Genomic DNA, 21,349 nt, shown 5'->3' on the forward strand with positions numbered 1-21,349 from the left:
AGAAAATAAAATACGATATATTTTTGTGAAGTATTCAAAAATATTTAAAAAAATATTGAATTGAAAATGTAAATTTCTATGATGTTTAATTAAGAATTATGAGTAATCTTAGAAATAATTTACATTACACAAAGATATCTTATTAGGCAAAATTAAATGGTTTCGAGTAGTATATCACAAGGTATAATTGTACTGTAAATGGCGGCATTTTAAAGCTTTAAAAATTACTTTTATCTTTTTAAGTTGATTTATATATATATTTTTACGCGAATCAATGCGTATTTTTATTCTCTAGGAAAAAGTGTTAAGTATTCTTGTGTTTACTTTCCTTGTCTTTCATTTGACAAGATTCACAAACTTAAAAGATAAAATATCTTTCAAATTGATCGTATTAATCGTAAATAAATTTTAAAATATCTTGAAATTTTTTAAATGCCTTCACTCTCTTACTATTCTAAACTGTTTAATGTTGTCCAAAGAAATTTTCTTCTATTTCCAACTATTTTAAAACTATAAATCACTAAATTATGTAATATAAAAAGAACTAAATAAAAACTGACGAATGATGTTCAATAAAGGATCCTTTTATTTAATGAGAACAATATAACATAAACTTCATAAATAGATGTAAAAGAATAAAGGTGGTGAATAAATACATTTTTATCAAATATATTTATTAAAGACAGGCAGAAACTTTATCAATCGTCGTATGTAATACGTATGTATATGTACATACATATAGTCGTATGAACTAGTTGAGTCTATCCGTGTAAGTTTGGTGTGTATATAGTCATCTAATGAAGTGACTGCAAGTAGCTAGAGAATGTGAAGGTAGAGTTGGTGTAATCACGTATTTCGTTAGAAGACATTGACAATATCACATTTTTTAACAATGTCGTCATCCAAATTACAAAAAATTTAAAGCCAATCGATAAATATAGATAAATTAAATCGTCTTCGATAAATTCGAAATATAGACAACGAGTGTGACGTGACAGTGTATTTATTTTAAACAGAGATTTCAACAGCCTGAATGATGACAATAATTAAAAACGTTTGGTGGCGATAATTACAGCAGCCATAAGATCACACAGATTATTTTTTTCATCTGTGTGTTGTATTAGTTCTACACAACATATACGAACACCTTGAAGGTTATGCGGCAATTCTTACCGATCGATTTTACTTTCGTGCCTGACCCGCTTACTGTTTAACGTGTATCCAGAGCACGAAAATTGACCAAATAATTTATTTGTTATCGTGAACTAAAAATATTTTCTTATAGAAATCTTTTTATTTCGTAAAATAAGAATTCGAAGATGGTTTTTGAATCGATTGTTGCCGAGCTCCTGAACAAGGTGTTGGGAGAGTATATTCAAAATTTGGATTGCACGCAATTAAAACTGAGCTTATGGGGAGGTAAGCATTCACGAACAGTTACGAAAGAATTGTCTTGAAAGTTACGAGCGTTCCATGTACGTATGATGTAGCGTTCAGTTACAAGGAGTGCCCTTCTACTTAATTGCAAAGTCCGGCGAGGCCCTAGGAAATTTGAAAAAATAAAACGCATTCGATGATAACACATGATAACACACAGTTTGATATTTCATAAATATGTACATACAGATATATTAATAGTACGTCGAAGTGAGATCAGCTTCTATTTATGTTACGATCTTTTCGACTTTATCGTTTTATTGCTTATGGTTTAGTACATGTATCAAAATTATGAATACACATATATACATACATTAAAATTAAGAAATGTGTTTTGTAACATATAAAGTTATATGTTAAGACAAAAAATAAACAATTTATATGTGTTGTTTCAATGTTGTCATGTTTGAAAAAAAGAATATTTTCGTTACTTTTGCCATGTAGTTGTTATTTTAATTACTTAGTTTATTATTAGTTGCTTTACTATCACAGTATCTTATAGAATTTTAAATATTTAAATTCTTTTACCATTACTGTGTACATAATATTTTGTTCTTGTATATTAAATACAAGTAATATATAAATACAATAGAAAGATATTTATGTAGTGTAGTTTTGTATTTTTTCTCTTACAGAATCCTGTAAACCAAATTTTATAATTTATTTTTATTTGCATAAAAAAGATTAACTAGAATTCATTTATTTTTCAAGAGTTAATTATGTATACACATAAAATAAGAAAATATTTTTACAAAATTTTATTATGATATGTTACAGTACTTTTCTTTTCAATGTATATTGCAGTATTTAACTAGAAATACATATCTACCTATTATTTGTTTAGGAATAAAGATATACTTTTTATTTTTACAAAAGCAATGAAAACACATTATAGTTTCTTCCTTTTAGGTGATGTAGTGTTAAAAGACTTATTAATAAAAGAAAGTGCATTAGATATACTGGATCTACCTATTCGATTGGAATATGGAAGATTAGGTTTGTAAATAAAATTATGTATACTTGTATAATAAATAACAAAACATAAAATTAATCTTTATAAATTTATTTTTCTATCTTCCTTCAGGAAAACTTATATTAAAAATACCATTCAAAGATATGTGGAATGGACAAATTGATGCAATAGTTGAGGAACTATTTATACTTGTAGTACCTTCAAGTCAGGTTGCTTATGATGCAGAAAAAGAAGCAAGAATACAACTTGAAGCAAAACATGCAGAACTTGCAAGAGTTGAAAAAAAGAAACAATTAGCAGATATCAAATGTAACAATATTTCATTAAATAATTTTATGATTTTGTATTTTTTTTAGCAGTCATTATTTTACTTGTATCTTTCAGCACAAGAAAAACTAGATGATTCAATGATTGAAAAACTCATTGCCCGTATGATTAAAAATATTCACATCGAAATCAAAAAGATACATGTGAGATATGAAGATCATATCTCATACAAAGACCATCCTTTTTCAGTTGGTTTTACATTGAGTACATTTACCTTAGAAAGTTGTACAGATTCTTGGCAAACAACTGGTAACTTAAAAGATATGTATGCTATTCCACAAATTTACAAGGTATGTGGAAACCCAGTAAATAAACAGTGCTAAAGGTGTTGTTGAGAATAAAACATATCTTTTTCCAGTTATGCACACTAGATGGTTTGGCAGTGTATCTCAATACAACTCTAGAACAGTTTAGTAATACAAAATCAAATTATTTAAATTTATTTCATAATGGAATTGCAACCATAGATTATAATCCACCTGGTTATCAATACTGTAAGCAAATATAAGTTGGAACACTATATATAATACATAAACGAATATTAATACCAAATTAATTAATTTCTCATCATCTAAGTTTTATAATTAAAAATTTTTTCATAATTGTTTCTTTCTTGTTTAGTATTAGGTCCAATCAATGTCAATGCAAAGTTAAAATTAAATCCAAAGCCAGAAACAGATGGAAGTAACTACACAATTCCCAAGGTATGGTTAGACATGGAAATGCAAAAATTAAGAATAGGATTAGCAAGGAAACAATATCAAACCATCGTTCAATTAGGAGAGGGTTTAGATCAAGCTCAGAAAGCTGCACCATTTAGAAAGTATAGACCAAATTTAACATCATATAGAGGACATTATAAAGAATGGTAACAAATTATTCTGAATAGTTAGAAATAAAAAGAAGATGTTTGTATAATAAGTAATTATCCTCAGGTGGAAGTTTGCATATGTTTGTGTCTTAGAAGAAGAAGTACGTAGAAAACGTAGAAATTGGGATTGGAATCATATGAAAGAGCATCGAGATATGTGTCGCTCTTATGCTGACAGTTATCAAACAAAATTAACGACCAAAAAAGTCACACAAGAAATAGCAGATCATCTTACTCAGTGTGAAAGAAGATTGGACATTTTTAATTTAGTCATTATTAGGCAAAAGATAGAAATGGAAGTTAGTTGACAAAAATTCCTATTTCATAAAAAAAATATATATTTTTTATAATCGTTAATAAATTGGATTTTTACTTGTATTTCATAGGTAGAGAGAATGGCTGAAAGGGAAAAAAATCTAAAAGCGAAACGCGGTTGGTTTGGTTTCTTGTGGTCCAGTACACAGACAGAGGAAACACAAGAATTGAATTCTGCAGCTGCTATAAGTAATACATTCGATTATATACTATTTTAAAACACATAAATTAAATAATTTTCTTATTTACTCTTTTTGATTTATTTAAATATTTTAGTGAGGAAATTCGAGCAGGCAATGACACCACAAGAGAAAGAAAAGTTATATAGAGCGATTGACTATCAAGAAAATAGTGCACCAGCTCATTATCCCGAAACATATGAAATGATCGACACACGATTTCTTTTACACGAGCTACAAATTATAATTTTAGATACAGATAAAGAATATCCTTGTATTTTGGATCTTCAACTTCATAGTGTTGAGGCTGGTTTCAAATCGAGACCATCTGCTAATGCTATTTTGTATGTGTTTTTTATTATAAAAATAGTTCTGATAATAATTTGAATTAATATATGATGTTTTTTTTTTGTTATAGAGTTACGGCATCAATTAATGAGATGAAATTATTAGGAACGAAACAAGATGAACATATTCCTTCACTTTTTAATTCCCATCAGCATGGCGCAGATAATGTTTTAATATCAGTGTCGTACGAAAAGAATCCTCTCGATAAATTGTGTGGCGATCGTATGATAGTAAAATCGAAATCTGTGGATATTATTTACGATGCACAGACCGTGATAGAAATAGCTAATTTGTTTAAAGTACAAAATTCATCGACTTTGAACAAGTAAGAGTATTATATATATTATACTGTTTTTCAACAGTAGGTATTTTAACATTTAAATAATTACTTTCATGCACAGTCTTCAAGCAGCTGCTGCTGTACAATTAGAAGGTTTGAAAGAAATGTCGGCTTTAGGTTTGGAGCATGCTATTCAAAAGCATTCAGTATTAGACATACAGGTAACAATTCATTCAACAATATACATTCGTTATAATGAACAAAATTTAATATCTATAAAAATACATAAATACATAACAGGTTAATATGCAAGCTTCTCAGTTAATCATACCACATGATGGATTTTATGATAGTACAAAATCATTATTAGTTGTAAATCTTGGTAGCTTGCAAATACATTCTTTGGAAAAACCAAAGGGCGATGATAAGACAAATGTATCTGTTAAACAATTAATCAGCATGGGTAAAACTGAAGAAGATGTGTTATTGCATCTTAGAGAACATAGTTATGATAAATTTGTTTTAAAGATAGTCGATTTTCAAGTATGTATTTTCAATTTCTTATGTATCAAATGTGTAGTCATCATTATGATCACGTTTAACTATAATGTAAAATAGGTATTAGTTTCATTGCCTGGTGAAGAATGGCGCACGGTATTATCAAATGTGGATGATTCTATGACATTATTACACCCAACAACGCTTGAAATCCAATTTCACAAATGTTTAGTAACGGATGATCCATTACTTCCTAAATTAAGGTTGATAGGCCAATTACCATCAGTTGTTGTTAATATAACAGGTATCATTTTGGGACAAAATTTTGTTTCAGTAAATAGTATATATTAATAATACGCAGAATATAATCTTCTCTTTTAATTTTTTTAGATATTCGTTTATTGCAAGCTCTTTCTATTGCTCAGAGCATACCACAGCCAAAAGAGGAACCAACAGATCTCCAGAAGTCATCTATGGTATATTTTGTATTATACATCGATTATTAGATGTTCTATTCTGATTAAAAAATATTTTTTAGAGTAAATCTGTTTCACAATTATCTTTGCTGAAAGATATAACTACCACCATTGCTGAGAAGAAGAAAGAAGAAGATTCTACTGTAACTTCAGTTAAACAAACGATTGATATGGAAATGAAATTTGAAATGAAAGGTAACAAATGATGTTTTATAAGTAATTAGATTTTAATCAAAAATTATATTATTTATTATAGAATTTGCAATACAAGTTTCATCCCAAAAGGGTAATGAAATAATACCATTTGTGAAGTTCGAGGTACTACAGTTAGAAGCAGAGATGTTACAACGGACTTATGATCAAGAGATATTATTAAGATTAGGTGGAGTTCAAGTCAAGCAACATTACAATCAAAGAGAAATATTTATGATAACCACTCCAATGTTATCAGGTAGACATGAATATTTGATAACAGTACAGTATATAAATGTAAGTAAATAGATTTATATTATTAAATAAATTATTCACAGGGTATAATTTAACTCTTTTATATTTATTTTTAGGTAAATAAGCGATCTCCTGAATTTAAGATGAAATACGGATCTGTTCTTCAATTACTAAAATTAGAATTTACAACATTGGATGTTTTATTACATCAAGAAGCTCTTATAAATCTTCTTCAATTTATATCATATGTGCAGGTAATTTATAGTAGCAACAAATTTTGCGTATATGAGTAATAAAGCGCAAATTATATTGTCTCATATTTAAATTGTAGGATCAAATGAATGTCATAGCAACTAGTAAACTTGAAAAAGAGCCTCGCATACGTCCACGACCTTCTCATTTGGTTTCCATTCAAGAAGAAACTTCTACATTTTTAAGAGAACAAATTCAAAAGCAAAAATTTAGGTCAACGGCACGTAAGTACACTTCTATCATATGTTTTTATACTTTAAAGTTGAAGTTATAAATTATAATTATACATATATGTTTAGGACGGAGAAGAACAATGATGGAGCACGTAGATCTAAAAGTCCAAGCAAAAGTTGGGACTATTTGTATGAAGATAACTAGTGATTGTAGAGAAATTTCTGCATTTTATATCGACGGTATCACTGCCGGATTTATAATGAAAGCTTCCTATTCTCAAGCAAATGTTAATTTATCTTCTATTAGCATTAAAGATCTTAACGAAGCGTCAGGTTATAAGGATGTAAGTCTTTATTTTTTTATTAAATCAATTAAATGTTGATTTATTGTAATAATATAATTAATTACTGTTTTGATATATAGATTGTATCAGTGACAGAAGATACTGAATCCTTGCAAATCCAAGCTATAATGTATAATATTGAGTCGTCAGACATTGATAAAAATAATATGTCTATCACAGTTGTTATGGGCTGTTATCGTATCGTCTTTTTGAATATGTTTGTTACTAGTATAATGGTAAAAAAATCTTATATAATAGTGAAAATATCTTAATAAATAGATGGCATTAAAGAATATTTCATCTTTTAGAGTTTTTTAAACAATTTTCAAACGGCACAACAAGCCATAAGGGACGCATCAGCAGCAGCTGCAGAAGCCGCAAAGACAAATATTAAAGACGTTAAAGAAAGCGCGGCACGTATTGGCCTTGCAGTAAAAATTAAAGTATATAGAAAAATGTGTAGAAAAATAATTCGATTTTTTGTTTACTAAATCATTTACGTTATGACGAAATTGTTATCTAGGCTCCAGTTATATATGTACCAATGCATTCGAAAAGTGATCATTGTTTAACACTAGATATGGGTAACCTTACTATATGTAATGTTTTTAAGAAGTTAGAAGTTACAAATGATGCTGGAGATTGTCCTATTGTCGATGAAATGAGAATCGAGCTACAAAATTTAAAGTTGTCCCGGTAATAATTATTTACAGAATTTAGTAACATTTACTAATCTTGATAATCGCAATTATTTAATGTATTATTTTTATAATAGCGTAAGACTAAATATGGAGAAGTTCGCGATTGAAAACGAAATATTGCTGTTAGAACCAGTCAGTTTTACATTACTCATTAAACGTAATTTATCTACTGCTTGGTTTACATCTATACCTGATATTGACATGTCGGGTAGACTAAATAAAATTAATATATTAATAAGTAAAGAGGACTATGCAACTACATTGAAAGTATTAGAAAAAAATTTAGGTGAAACAGTTGAAGATACAAAGCTCATGGCAAGTGTTAGTCAATCCGAAAAGAAACTCGAAGTAGAAGTTTTACAACATCGACAAAGTGGTAAGAATATATAATTTGCTTTATTTACAATAAAGTAAAGAAATTATGAACTAATTATGTCTTTATCTGAGCAGATAGGTTTGTAAGAGCTACTGCAGAAGATGCAGAAGATCCAAACTCGCAAGAGCAAGTACATACACACACGTCCATCAAATTTGAGTTTGTTATGGACAGTCTTGTGATTACTTTATTTACAGGAGGTTCAAAAATGGTAATTTCAATGAAATATATATATACATACAACCAGAAAATTTTTATTTTGTGGATAGTGGGATAGTAAGTTGATAACAACATATGTATAAATTATTCAAATTAATTACAGCTGCAATCACAAAGTTCTCTGCTTCATCTACCGGAGAATGGATTAGCGAAATTTTGTTTAACCCATTTCGCGTTAAAAGGTCGAATATTTGCCGATGGATTAATGGCAACTTCAATTCTTCTTATGAACTGTACTTTGGACGACATACGTCAAAATAGGCAAGGTTCTCTTACAAGAATCATGGAAAGAACTACGGCAGTGCCTTCCATGGATGATATAGAAAAAGAATCCAAACCTGTTCGCAGTATGTTAGATATGACCATTAGACAAAGTTCAAATGACATGTTTGGTGAGTTGAACAATATTTTTTAATTAATATAGAATATGTCCTTATTGTCATTAAAAAATTTTTAATTGAGTTTGTTTTCAGTTGATATTCGAGTCTTTTCATTTAGTATTATTGTGTCACTTGACTATTTAATGAAAGTGAAAGATTTTTTCACTACTGATGAACCATCGACAAATAAAACAGTGCAACCAAAGAATTATAACGAATCAGCAGTTAAAAAGAAACAAACTGTATCACCAACTAAAAAAATGTTTACGGTTAATGTACATATTGAGAAACCCGATATTATTTTGTTAGAGGACATGGATGACATAAATTCCAATTGTATCATATTAAATGTAATATCTACTTGATGTATTTTTATTGGTGTATATGATATATATTGTTTCTTTCATATGTGTAACATTTTTTCAGACTGAATTACTGTTGAAAGTACGTATAATGGATGAACATCAAGTAATAGCAGGCACCATAAAAGATTTATCAATTCTAGCTGGTATATATAATACCGCGAAGAGAAGTGATTGGATATATCAGGTAAAGATTCTTATAAAAATGTTCACTTATGATTTATATTATTCCTACATGTGAAACTACTAAAATGTTAATTTTATAAAGGTGCTAAGACCATGCAGTGTAAGTGTAGCAGGTTCTACACCAGAAGGAAAAGGACTTCACATTGATATTTGTTGCACAGACATTCACTTATCAGTTTCGCCAGGTGATTCAATAAATTATTGGTAATTAATGTCGAAATTGAATCACTAATCAAATTTGCTATTTATAGGTGTCATAGAAATATTGAATAAAGTAGTTCATACTGCTACAAAGACACAAGAGCAAGATCAGGAAGTTATTATTACTGAGCGAAATTACGAAGGATTATGGGTTGTCACTCCATTTGAAGAAAATGATTTTTGGTTCTTAAAAACAGGTTATATATATATATATATATATATAATATGTATATATATAAATATATGTATATATATATATATATATATATGTCGGAGATGAAAGGACATCGAAGCCTCCCCTTTGGAACTTCGGGAAAATCCCTTAACACCGTAATCTAGACTTTATCATAGGTGTAATTAAACAATTGTTGTCTTTCGATCCGATTGTATTTGTTCGAGATTTGTGATAGTGAGCTTGGGCTCGAGGCGACAGCCAGTCGCCGAACGTAGCCGCAGTTACGGGATGAACACTTTGTCTAACAAAGGTATGAAGTAATTCTATAACTCTCCTTGAAAGAAATATTTGTGGCGGCACGCGACAGTAAACATTCCAACGGTTTCTGTCGCCACACGCAGACCCTATTCTTTGAGTAAGATGATTGCCAGATATCGATGCGTCTCCGCAGTACATGTTCAGCTAGCCTGAGGGCCCGTTATAAATCTTAAGATTTAGCTAACTAAAGTCCTTCAAACAAACAGTCTTTGTCCCAACTACGAGAAGATAGAGGAGACCTATTTTTCAACGACGTCTCCCACTAGCAACTTTCCCTCGAGGGCGGCTAGCATTTTTTTCTATGGAGATTGACCAATTAGCAGCAACGCCAATTTCTCTTACTTTCTGAACGAAGGCTATCCTCGTCGAATCCGATGATCTCGTGTCTTTAGACACACCCCATATAGTTTTCCTCTGTGGCATCATCGGGACGGAAATTCATTCTTTCTTGCGATCTCGTCGACGAAAGGAGTAACCCCTTACGACCAGTGAACGTTGCGCGTCCGACTTGGGTTTTGTGAGCACGTTCATCTGTCATCCCGTCAACCGCGGATTCGTTATTGAACCTAGGATCATTGTCATCAGTTTCTCGAGTATTTAATTACCACGGTTACTTGTCCGGTTCTATGATAATCGTATTTGCACTAGTCACACTATTGCATAACGACAACGTGTAATCCAAACGAAGATTCGTTTCACGTCCCTAACCCTAATTCTAATGTAAACCCGACGTATATATATATATATTTATTTATTTATTTATTTATATTTAATGTACACTTAAGTTCTTTTTATTTAACGCGATTTGCTTCTATATGTTTTCTATTCTTTCTTTAGAAATAGGAGTAGAGGCCATAGAAGATATTGTATATTCTGATGATGAAGATACTACAGTTTATAAGCCAGAATTAGCAATAATCTCTGCACCAACAATTTTACTCACATTAGAAGCAGGCATTGGTAATAAAACATTGCCAATGCTTCTACTTCATATTGGCTTTGAAAGTAACATTAGTGATTGGAGTACAAAAACTGTAAGATATAGTGATATAACTTTAATGAAGATTTTTTTGCACTATTTGTTTAACATTCAAATACTTTTAGATGAACATGGAGTGTACAATGTCGGTAATTATGGCATATTATAATAGCTGTCTAGCATTGTGGGAACCATTAATTGAACCAATAGAGAGGATCAGAAATGAAAAGCGGGTTTCTACACCTTGGGAACTAAAAGTTAAAGTAATGTATTTAAATTTTTTTAAATGGAAATGTTACATTTCTTAGAACTTCTTTCATTGTTTTTATGTGTCTTTTTATTCATTTTGTATGTTAGATTCAATTTAATGATGTATCACCGGATTCTAGAGGCGCAAGTGCGGCCAGTCCTACATCAGATAGTGAAACAGAAGAATTACATCAGATTCCCAAAATGTCTATTGATATAATATCAACTGTAAGTTAGTAAACATTGATTTTTTTAGTGTATATTTCATGTAAAATCTTTATGACATTTTGCAATAGGAAAATTTGGAAATAACTGTGACTAAAACATGTCTCGATGTATTACAACAACTTGGTAATGCATTTTCATCTGCCATGGAAGCTAGCGGGAAGGGAGCGGCTAAAAGTGTAGCACCATATGTTCTTAAGAATGAAACTGGTTTAGCGATAGTTTTAGATTTGGAGCGCAGTCACTTCAAGGTTTATTGTCGTTGAATTTTTTATGTTCTTTTAATTATAAATATAATACTATGAACTATGTATATAAAATAAATATACATATCTTTTTTTAGGTTTTTAATGATGGATCCAAACTTACAAGTAATAACGCAGATTCGTATATGGAGGTAATTCTTGAATCTGGTGCGTCAGTACAGTTAGCTCCGAGGACAACAAAAACTGAGATACCACTGCTTGATCAATTGAAAATTGAAACAATCAAAGAAAAAGACGATGATAAGTTTATTATTTCGGTAATACTTTTAAAGTGTATAAATTTATGAGTTTATTGCATATAACTAAAATAATATCTAGTTAGTTAATATATAATATTTTTTAAAGTTTAAAGAAATTAATAGAACTTTGGCTGTACCTGTGTTAAGAGCTGATAAAAGATTCTTTTCACTGAAATATCGAAAGGACGGTTCTGAAGAATGGGGTATTGTTTCTGATGTTATAGTAGATGAAGGAAGTACTATTGTTACTCTTAGAAGTATTCTACAGGTAAATTGTATAAGTTCTTATTCCTAAGCTTTAGTAATAATTGCAAGTAATAATTTTTTAGGTACACAATCATTTTAGTCAACCAATATCTGTATATTATATGACTAAACGTGGAAATGAAGTTGAATGCGTGGGAACTGTTGCTCCAGATAGTAAATTAAATCTTCCACTAGACACTGTATATACACCAACAAATGTTTATGGGCTATTTTTCAGTGTTGAAGGGTACTTTATACTTTTATATAAATTTTGTATTTTTTACGTCCTTCTATAATACTTATTTAATTTTCCTGTTTAGATATATGGTTTCGTTAGAACAATTTATTTGGAAAGATTTACAAAAAACAGTTAGTATGACAAAGCTGTTAAAATGCGAAGCTCGAGTGAGGCAAGAAGCTGTAGAACCATTTTACATAAAGGTAACAAAATGAAACGCGTTTATTTATGTACACACTTAGAAAATTTTTATATTTGATTTCTATCTTTCAAAATTTCACACTGTGTAGTACGTGTAATACTATTATTCACGACGTTTCGATTATGTTTGATAGTCATATAATGAAACAGTACGTTTGATTTATTTTTATTTTCATATGCTGTAATCAAACAAAATTTCGTTAAAAAAGTTACACTACATGCTTTTATAAGCAGCAGTTTTTACTTTTAGATGTTTTTCATGATGATTGTGGTTGGTAGTATTTTATATAATAACAACACTATTGGCTTATTATTGAATGCTATTAACTGGCGATCCGTATTCTGTCGTTTCATTGATTGCGTCAAGCGTCTTTGCTTGAAAACTTTACCCTCAGAGCACAAAAAATATCTGGAAGCACCTATACAGGTACTACCGTCTTTTTCTAAACTAGTTTGAGGATCAGTTGCTACATAGTATACGTTGGGTATCAGCCAAATAAATATCTTTACTGCCGCTATTAGATAGTTAATAATTTTAATGTGGATGTATACCTGTAACAAATAATATTGTAGGATAAGTATAGTTATTATACTGATTATCGATAGAGAATCCCTATATGTTTGATTGGAAATGGTTATTGGCATGGTTTCTGTTATAATTGTTAATTGTGTCATATTAATAATATAATTACAACAAAACAAAAACAGAGAAATATGAACAAATTATTTTTATATTGAATTTAATTCTTTTTATTAAATTCAACAATTTTCAGTCATTAAATTATGAGAACAGATCTTTTATTTTATAGGACTTTTCTTTGTTTAATTTTCTTTGTAGGCACTGTTTTATTTTTTATTTCAATGCATTTCAGTAACAAGTTTTTACAATGTATTATGGTTAATTTTTTAATTTATCTATATTATGCTTAAAATGTTCGAATAGTTGTTGAAAATTTATGTTGGTATTCAGTATAATGTGTTCATTGCACGTTTTTTTTATGTTTTATTGGTAATATAAGATGGAGTGTATTGTTACTGTTATGCTTTAAACATTGAAAGTGTCTTTTATTACTTAGACAATAGTAGAGAGAATAATAGAATAACATAGTAGAGAAAAAATAATTCCAATATTTTAGAACAGAATTTATATATTTTGAGAATGTATTATAATACTTACAGGTTGTTGGTGAAATGGAACAAGTTTATTTTGAGACTACTAGTCGACATACTATAGCAAGTACAATCTATAATGTTCATTTATACCCAGCTGTATATTTGAAGAATTTTTTGCCTATCGATATTATTGTATGTTTACCTGGAAATGTGCAAGAAAAACTTTTAGAAGCTGGCACATCTTATCAGATTCCTACAATTGACCCAGGAAAGTCTTATATAATCATAAAAGTAAGTAAATCATATTTTTATACATTGTGACTCATATAACTTACTTAATTATATGTTACAGTTACCAAACTATTTAGAAAAAGATTGGTCATGTAGAGGTGAGATACTTGCGAATCCACCAGAATTTTCTGTATGGTCTTTTGAATCTTTTGATAGTGCACAAAAAGTTATAATGGATTTGGGAATGCATACATCATACAAACATGGTTCTATCATTATGGCTTTATATTGTCCATTTTGGATGTTGAATAAAACAGGCTTGATGTTGTCTTATCGGGTAAGTATCATGAAATTTATTCTAAACAATTAATTAAGTGACAATAATTTTATTTTCTGCTTCATGTAAATCTCGCTTATTATTTTTCCTTTAATAATTCTTTTTCCTTTTAATAAAAAAAGAAAAAAATTCTCCATTAAATAAAATACCATTAAGTATAAATACAAAAATTTTATTTATAATTTTATAATATCGTAATAAAGTACTCTAATATATTAAACAATAATATGAATTTCTTTTTAGTAGTTGTATTAGGTATGTAATTAATCTCTATGCAATGCTTGAGTTATGATATTTTTGTGCCATATGTAAGTGCTATGCCACATTACGCATGCTGGAAGTAGTATTATGTTGCAAACTATTAATTTTCTATAACTATATCTTATTCAATACATTATTTTACAGAAATCAAGTAAGGGTGGCAAAGAACACTCAAGTCCAATCAAGGTAGTGATTTCATGTTACAGTATTTTTCATGCTTTGGACATAATGTTAATTAAATAATTCTTATAATATATTAATGGCTGCTATATTTTTCGGTGTGCAAAATTTATTTTAAAAGATCCTAGAGTATTCTCGATAAGTGCATCGTTAAATACAGCATACAAGTCTTTTAATTCTTTTTTCTGTTCAAGTCAAGTATATTTATTTAATGTAATAAAGCAGCAGCATGTCGCAGAATGTTGGAATAGCTTTTCAATATTAAACTTTTATTGTGACTTATATCAGTTGTAATGGTCATGGGTCGAATCATAAATATTAAAAGTAATCTTACAAAATTTTTGAAAAAATTAATTTCGTCATTGACAATTTCGCGAATTCTAATACATAGAAAGGTATCTTTCAGAATTTGGTTTGTGTGAAACCTCATCAATCACGTACAGAATACAAGAGGAAGAAAGCACGTTTGGTGATATATTGATTTCATTTTATATTGGTGATGGTTTAATCTTATAAACTGTAGAATAGACTTTTCATACTATCTAATATATTTAACTAACTACTTGTGTCCATATATTAATGTCTTACATGTTTGTACACATTGTTATCAGCGCTTTTTTACTAACTATAATTTACTAACTAATATTAATGACATTTACATACATATACTCTTTCAAAATTAACAAAAAATGTACTAAGCTTCATTCATACTCAGTTTTGTTTATTAGTTGGCATATTGTGGTACTATCATAATCTTGCAACATTACACATTTTTCCTAGCTATGAGTAAGGTATTCCTGCTTATATACTCGTATATGTATTATTATGGCACGTACAAGGCATGATTGCTATGAGATTAAACACATAGATATAGTAATAATGCAACAATGTTGTAATAATGAAATAGTAATAATTTAATGCGACATTAATACAAGGAGTTTTTGTAAAATTTTTATGAAACCTTTAAATACAAAAAGAATTCATAACATACAAAAATTTATAAGTTCAAGCTTTGTTTATTGAGATATATAATTGAAATTATAAAAGAAAGCTAGCTGGTGTTGGTGAATGTAATGTAACATTGTATAAATATGTTCAAAAATGCAATTAATTGCATTTTTTGTGCACAGTTAAATTGTGTGCAGTCAAATTATTGAAACACAATTAACATTAGCACAAAAATTTATACGTATAAATATTTTCAGAGTGGAGAAGATTATCTAAATGTGCTTTATCATCCAGAGAATTTTAAGGGACCAATATTGTTCTCATTTCGCTCCAAAGTATTCTTTGGTAAAAAGAAAGCAATGATCAGGGTCGAGAATGGTGAATGGTCAGATAAATTTCCAATAGATGTTGCAGGAAGTGAGGGAGTAGTCATTTGTAAATATAATGGCCAAATATATCAAGTTAGTAGTATTTTTCCTTATTTATAGTTCCATTATTTAATCACCATATTCTTATATCAGCAATATTTCTTATGAATTACAGATTGGAGTTCACAATCAATTGACTTATAATTCTTTGACAAAACAAATTACATTTACTCCATATTATGTACTGATAAATAATTCTGATTATCTCATTGAATGCCAAGAAGGTAATAGGCCAGCTGATCCTATGATCAAGGTAATAGTTATTTATAAAAGGAAGAATTATAATATATAATGTATATTATTAATTTTAATGTATCTAAATAAAAATATTTATTATTTCATTTACTTATAGGTACCTGCCAGAGAATGTGCAGCTTATTGGCCTCGTTCTGATCATGAACAGAAAACTCTAAGTGCTAGAATCGCAGGTAACCCTGAAAAAACTGCACCATTTATTTACACAGAAAACCATACGACTTTGTTAAAATTAAATAATAAGGTTTGTTCTGTTTTTATTTCTCTCCGAATGTAATGTAATTTATGTTTCTACAATTCCTTTTATTTAACAGTATGGAGGAATTAATGTAGATATACAAATAAGCGAAGGTGGAGTCTACATTTCTTTATCTGCATACACTCATGGAAATGCCCCAGCTTTAATTATTAATCACACTCCACATACAATCAATTTCTGGGAAAAAGGTTCACTAAATGTCAGGTACAAACATTAATGCAGAAGTTAATATTATTATTAATGTTATTATATTGTAAATTACTTTATAGATCTGTACAGTCATACAATAGAATGTTTTACACTTGGGAAAATCCTGCAGGTCCGCGGAAATTAGTTTGGGAAGACAACAATAAAAAAGAAATTGAAGAAACTCTTCGAAAAGTAAATATTCAATATTTAATAAAAATCATTAAAAATTAAAATTTTATTTACATTAAAAAGACATTAAAAATTTTATTTTTTAGGACACTTTAGGAGGTTTTCAATTGCCAGATCTAGAAGAAGAAGTATACTATGTATCATTTTTGGATGGTACACAACGAGTGCTTCTATTTACAACAAATATGAAAGTTGCAGAAGATTGTGAACTAGCAGGTGATTTTGAACCTATAGAACAGGAAATAACAATAAGTATTCACGGAGTTGGCTTCTCACTCGTTAACAATATCATGAGAACTGAATTGTTATATTTGTGTATAGCTAGGTACGTTCTTACACATATTAATTTTCATTATTTCCACAATTATCACAGTTTTCACATATTGGCAAATTTTATAATTTAGTTCTGGAATTATGTGGGAAACGCGCAAATCTGTTAACCATCGTTGGCGCAATCTTGACACAAGAGAGGTAATAGTTATAGAAGAAGGCTATCAAAAATATATACGTGAATTACAAATGGACAAAAGTCCAGTACAAAAAGTAATACTTGAACCAAAATTAGAGGTAATGTAAATAAAATTAATAATTTCATAATTTTTCATTCAACTTTCAATTTAATCACTAATTAATTTTAATTTTAGGTTGATTATTTAAATATGGAAATGTTAAAACCACATCGTCGTTGTCTACGACGCACTTTTCAAACTGGTTTATGGTTGCAATACCGTACTTCAGTGCATCAAGTGCAGTTACATGCAAAGATCAACAGACTGCAAATTGATAATCAACTTACAGACTGTGTTTTCCCAGTTATATTAGCTCCAGTCCCGCCACCAAAGAGTGTTACAGCGAGCACAGGTAAGTTTTTATATTAAAGACTAAAATAAGTGTTACATATGTGATTATATGTTTCTCAAATTATTTTTTAATAGTTATGAAACCATTCGCTGAACTTAGTATGGTTAAACGACTACTTGAACATAGTAATGTACAACAATTTCGGTACTTTAAGGTTCTTATACAAGAGTTTCATGTGAAAGTAGATATTGTATTTATTAACGCGATCGTGGGATTGTTTGAAGCAAATGAAATGAACGATGCAGAAGAAGTGAGTTCTATCTACTTTATATGCATAAAATATACAAATACTATACTATAATACTATAATAATTATTTTATTGTATACTTTAGAGTAAATTATTTAAATTGGACATGAAACTCGTTGATGAACCTCTGATGTATCACGTTAGTTTGATTACTACAGCCGAACAGAAGAATTTCTTTGATCTACTTCACTTTTCTCCCTTGAAGGTATGTTTCTTTACATTTCAAATTAATCATAAACATATTTCTATAAGTGACATCATCTTTTCCAGATTCATATAAGTTTCTCAATGAGCGGTAGTGGTAGCGGGCCATCTGCACTACCTCAAGTATTAAATGTATTGTTACAAGGAATAGGTGTTACGTTAACTGACATTAATGATATTGTCTTCAAGTAAACCTCGCCAATCAATTTTAAATTAAGTTACTAGGAAATAAATCATATGAGAATAATACATTTCAATTTTCTTTGCAGATTAGCATATTTCGAAAGAGAGTACATTTTTATGACCAATAAACAGCTTATTTCCGAAGCAACAACGCATTATGTAGGACAAGCAATTAAACAAGTTTACGTTCTTGTTCTGGGACTCGATGTAATAGGCAATCCGTATGGCCTCGTGGTAGGTACTATGAAGGGCATTGAAGATTTGTTTTATGAACCTTTCCAAGGTGCCATACAAGGGCCCGGAGAATTTGCAGAAGGTTTGCTTCTTGGTATGAGGAGTATGTTAGGTCACACTGTTGGAGGAATGGCTGGAGCTGTTTCTAAAATTACTGGAGCTATGGGTGTGTTTGGTTTCTGTATTATCAAATTAATTATTCTATATATTTTTCCAATTTCATTTTTGTTTTTATTATAGGTAAAGGTATAGCTGCCTTAACATTTGACAAAGACTATCAGAGAAAACGACAAGAACAGCTTAACAAACAGCCAGCCAACTTGCAAGAAGGTCTTGCTCGTAGTGGAAAAGGTTTGATAATGGTAAGTGAAAATAAGGAATAAAAATTAATACAACTTTTATTGATAGATAGACAAAAATGAAAAGAGATGAATAATGATATATATGGCTTTTAGGGTGTTGTTGATGGTGTAACTGGTGTTGTGATGAAGCCCATATCGGGTGCCAAAGAAGAAGGTGTGGAAGGATTCTTTAAAGGATTTGGGAAAGGCATGGTTGGTCTTGTTACTCGACCAACTGCTGGAGTTATAGATTTCGCTAGTGGTTCATTTGGAGCAGTGAAACGGTAAAAAAGATAAACTGTGTCTATCAATCTAAATATCAATCTAATTATCAAATATACTAAAAGGATAATTTAAATTATTTCATTATTCATTAATTATTTCAGAGCAACTGAGTTGAATGAAGAAGTAAAGAAAGTAAGACCATCTAGATTTTTACAACTAGACTGCTTGGTTAGACCATATGTCAGAGATGAAGCTGAGGGACATAAAATCTTATGTGTAAATATATAAGTATATATATATATATATATATATATATATATATATATATATATAATCTTATGTAATATTTTGTAATATTTATGAATACTCTTCTTTTGCAGGAATTAGAAAAAGGAAAATATGCGAATACTGATATCTATTTTTATCACATGTACATTAACAAAGATGTATTATTGCTTACTGATAAGAGAATAGCATACTTAGAGCATAGTGATTTATTTGGTGGATGGCGGGTCAGTACATTTTATAAATATCCTATTTTCGTAAAGTGAGCAATAAATTAGTTTTGGATAAAGTAGACATTCTATTGTTTTCAATAATATAGGTGCATTGGACCCACGCGTGGCAAGAGATGAGCGAACAACCGAAAATAGTTGATAAGGGAGTACAGATATTTATCAAAGATTCCAGTAAGAAGAAGAAATTAGGATTATTTGGTAGTACAGATCAATCAAAAATAATTTTAATACCTGATTATAATATTAGACAGGTAAGTTGTCTAATTTAATATTAATATCTTTTTCATATTTAAAAAAAAATAAATTTTTTGCAATTTTCACAGCTTCTATGCGATAAAATGCAACAACAAATTAATCAATACGAGTTGTAATACCAGAAAATCAAAATAGATAATACACGCAAATATAATTTATCATTTGAATATAGTTAATTGAATTGATAGCTTCTGGCTATCATCTAGCATCATAAATTTCTATTCGCTTTCGAAGCTGAATTTCATAAATTCTATATATACACATATGTATATTATAACACAGTTTTCTACAAATATTATTCATAAGACTGATACTTGATCAGAATCAACAAAAAGTAGAGAAGAATCAGTATGTATGTATAGTTTTATATTTATTACGCTTTGAATATTCTGGGTTTAAATTTATTATATTTTATACGATTTAACACTGTTTTTATCACAAAACGTGCCAGTTTCTAATTCCATAAATTGTTATAATGTTAGTAAAAGTCACAAGACGCTTTTAATGCTTTTAATTAATCTATATAACCTTATCGACACGTTTTTTGATATTATACAAAATAATTATTATAGTCTTTATTATCGTTAAAAGTTCTTAATCACATTATTGTGTTATAATTTCGCTTCAAGGTATATTATGGTATGTAAAACAAAGTTGAAATACGCATGGAAATAGTTGAAAACCTAAACAAATATTTTTTATCTTATTAATTTGAAACATAATGTTTTTATAAGATACAAGATATATTTTAAGCTCATACTTAAATACCTGATTAATTTTATGTAAAAAGTTATATATGCAAAAATCAATATAGAGACATGTCATAGTTTTATAGCACTTTAAAAAAAATAACTTGAATATTGATGCTTTATGTCTTAAAATATTTCTTGTTAATGTAATATACTTGATATTCTAAAAAATCGCCATCATATGACAATATAATATTTATTATCGCTTAATAATAAGTTTAATAATTATTTACTATATACACATACACGTATAAACAAAAATTCAAACGCACATCCTATGTTCAGTAACTTCTGTACCTGTATAACTGTGTTGTTATTATATATATATATATAGACATACAGGATGTTTCTAAAGCCGCCGCATAATTTTCTAAAATATATACAAAAATATATTTCCGTTTTTAAAATGTATATTCTTAAAATTTTATATGCACGTAGAAGTCAACTACTTTTCATATAAAACATTAATGTTTATATCATTTTTTATTTGAATTATACTTCGTATGAAACTATTACTCATTTAATCAATTATATGTTTAAATTCAAATCATTACATATTCTTAGAAACACTCTGTATGTTCATGGATAGTGCATAGCTTTTATTACAAGATTGTTCAGTTAAATGCATAGTGGAAGAAAATGAAAAAAAAGAAAAAGAAA

The 21,349-nt window shown here is 29.0% G+C and overlaps 1 protein-coding gene across 5 annotated transcripts; it reads left to right on the top strand.

The window, feature by feature from the left end:
- Positions 1-817: 817 nt before the first annotated feature.
- LOC117232919 (vacuolar protein sorting-associated protein 13) lies at positions 818-21,339 on the top strand. 5 transcript variants are annotated; one of them, XM_033492701.1, is made up of 60 exons: positions 818-1,419; positions 2,347-2,433; positions 2,522-2,719; positions 2,795-3,027; positions 3,096-3,231; positions 3,359-3,605; positions 3,673-3,907; positions 3,995-4,112; positions 4,200-4,446; positions 4,521-4,775; positions 4,852-4,951; positions 5,031-5,273; positions 5,349-5,532; positions 5,619-5,704; positions 5,767-5,899; positions 5,961-6,193; positions 6,268-6,405; positions 6,483-6,627; positions 6,703-6,920; positions 7,001-7,156; positions 7,229-7,363; positions 7,444-7,616; positions 7,696-7,997; positions 8,072-8,208; positions 8,320-8,608; positions 8,690-8,946; positions 9,023-9,145; positions 9,227-9,329; positions 9,396-9,542; positions 10,676-10,872; positions 10,943-11,080; positions 11,175-11,294; positions 11,363-11,542; positions 11,635-11,814; positions 11,903-12,064; positions 12,126-12,289; positions 12,363-12,483; positions 12,732-12,908; positions 13,661-13,885; positions 13,947-14,162; positions 14,568-14,609; positions 15,010-15,072; positions 15,809-16,012; positions 16,095-16,232; positions 16,332-16,478; positions 16,549-16,697; positions 16,763-16,874; positions 16,958-17,196; positions 17,276-17,438; positions 17,516-17,732; positions 17,807-17,982; positions 18,066-18,185; positions 18,251-18,372; positions 18,454-18,767; positions 18,842-18,963; positions 19,057-19,226; positions 19,329-19,443; positions 19,548-19,679; positions 19,772-19,936; positions 20,009-21,339. In XM_033492701.1, exons 1-60 carry the CDS (start codon positions 1,320-1,322, stop codon positions 20,054-20,056), a joined length of 9,996 nt encoding a protein of 3,331 aa, XP_033348592.1. In that variant the 5' UTR covers positions 818-1,319; the 3' UTR covers positions 20,057-21,339. The 5 variants fall into 5 exon arrangements, with proteins under 5 accessions (XP_033348592.1, XP_033348593.1, XP_033348595.1 ...); XM_033492702.1 differs by lacking the exon at positions 15,010-15,072 and having other exon boundaries at positions 819-1,419; XM_033492704.1 differs by lacking the exon at positions 12,732-12,908 and having other exon boundaries at positions 819-1,419.
- Positions 21,340-21,349: the final 10 nt, after the last annotated feature.

Source organism: Bombus vosnesenskii, unplaced genomic scaffold, assembly GCF_011952255.1.
Source record: "Bombus vosnesenskii isolate JDL3184/JDL3185 unplaced genomic scaffold, Bvos_JDL3184-5_v1.1 scf7180000013293, whole genome shotgun sequence".
Taxonomy (NCBI): domain Eukaryota; kingdom Metazoa; phylum Arthropoda; class Insecta; order Hymenoptera; family Apidae; genus Bombus; species Bombus vosnesenskii.

Excerpts from the sequence above, each read along its gene's own strand:
- LOC117232919 (XM_033492701.1), top strand. The coding sequence starts at position 1,320 with ATGGTTTTTGAATCGATTGTTGCCGAGCTCCTGAACAAGGTGTTGGGA. Across the intron at positions 4,447-4,520 it reads CCATCTGCTAATGCTATTTT|AGTTACGGCATCAATTAATG; the intron begins GTATGTGTTTTT and ends TTTTTGTTATAG. Across the intron at positions 14,610-15,009 it reads AACACTCAAGTCCAATCAAG|AATTTGGTTTGTGTGAAACC; the intron begins GTAGTGATTTCA and ends GGTATCTTTCAG.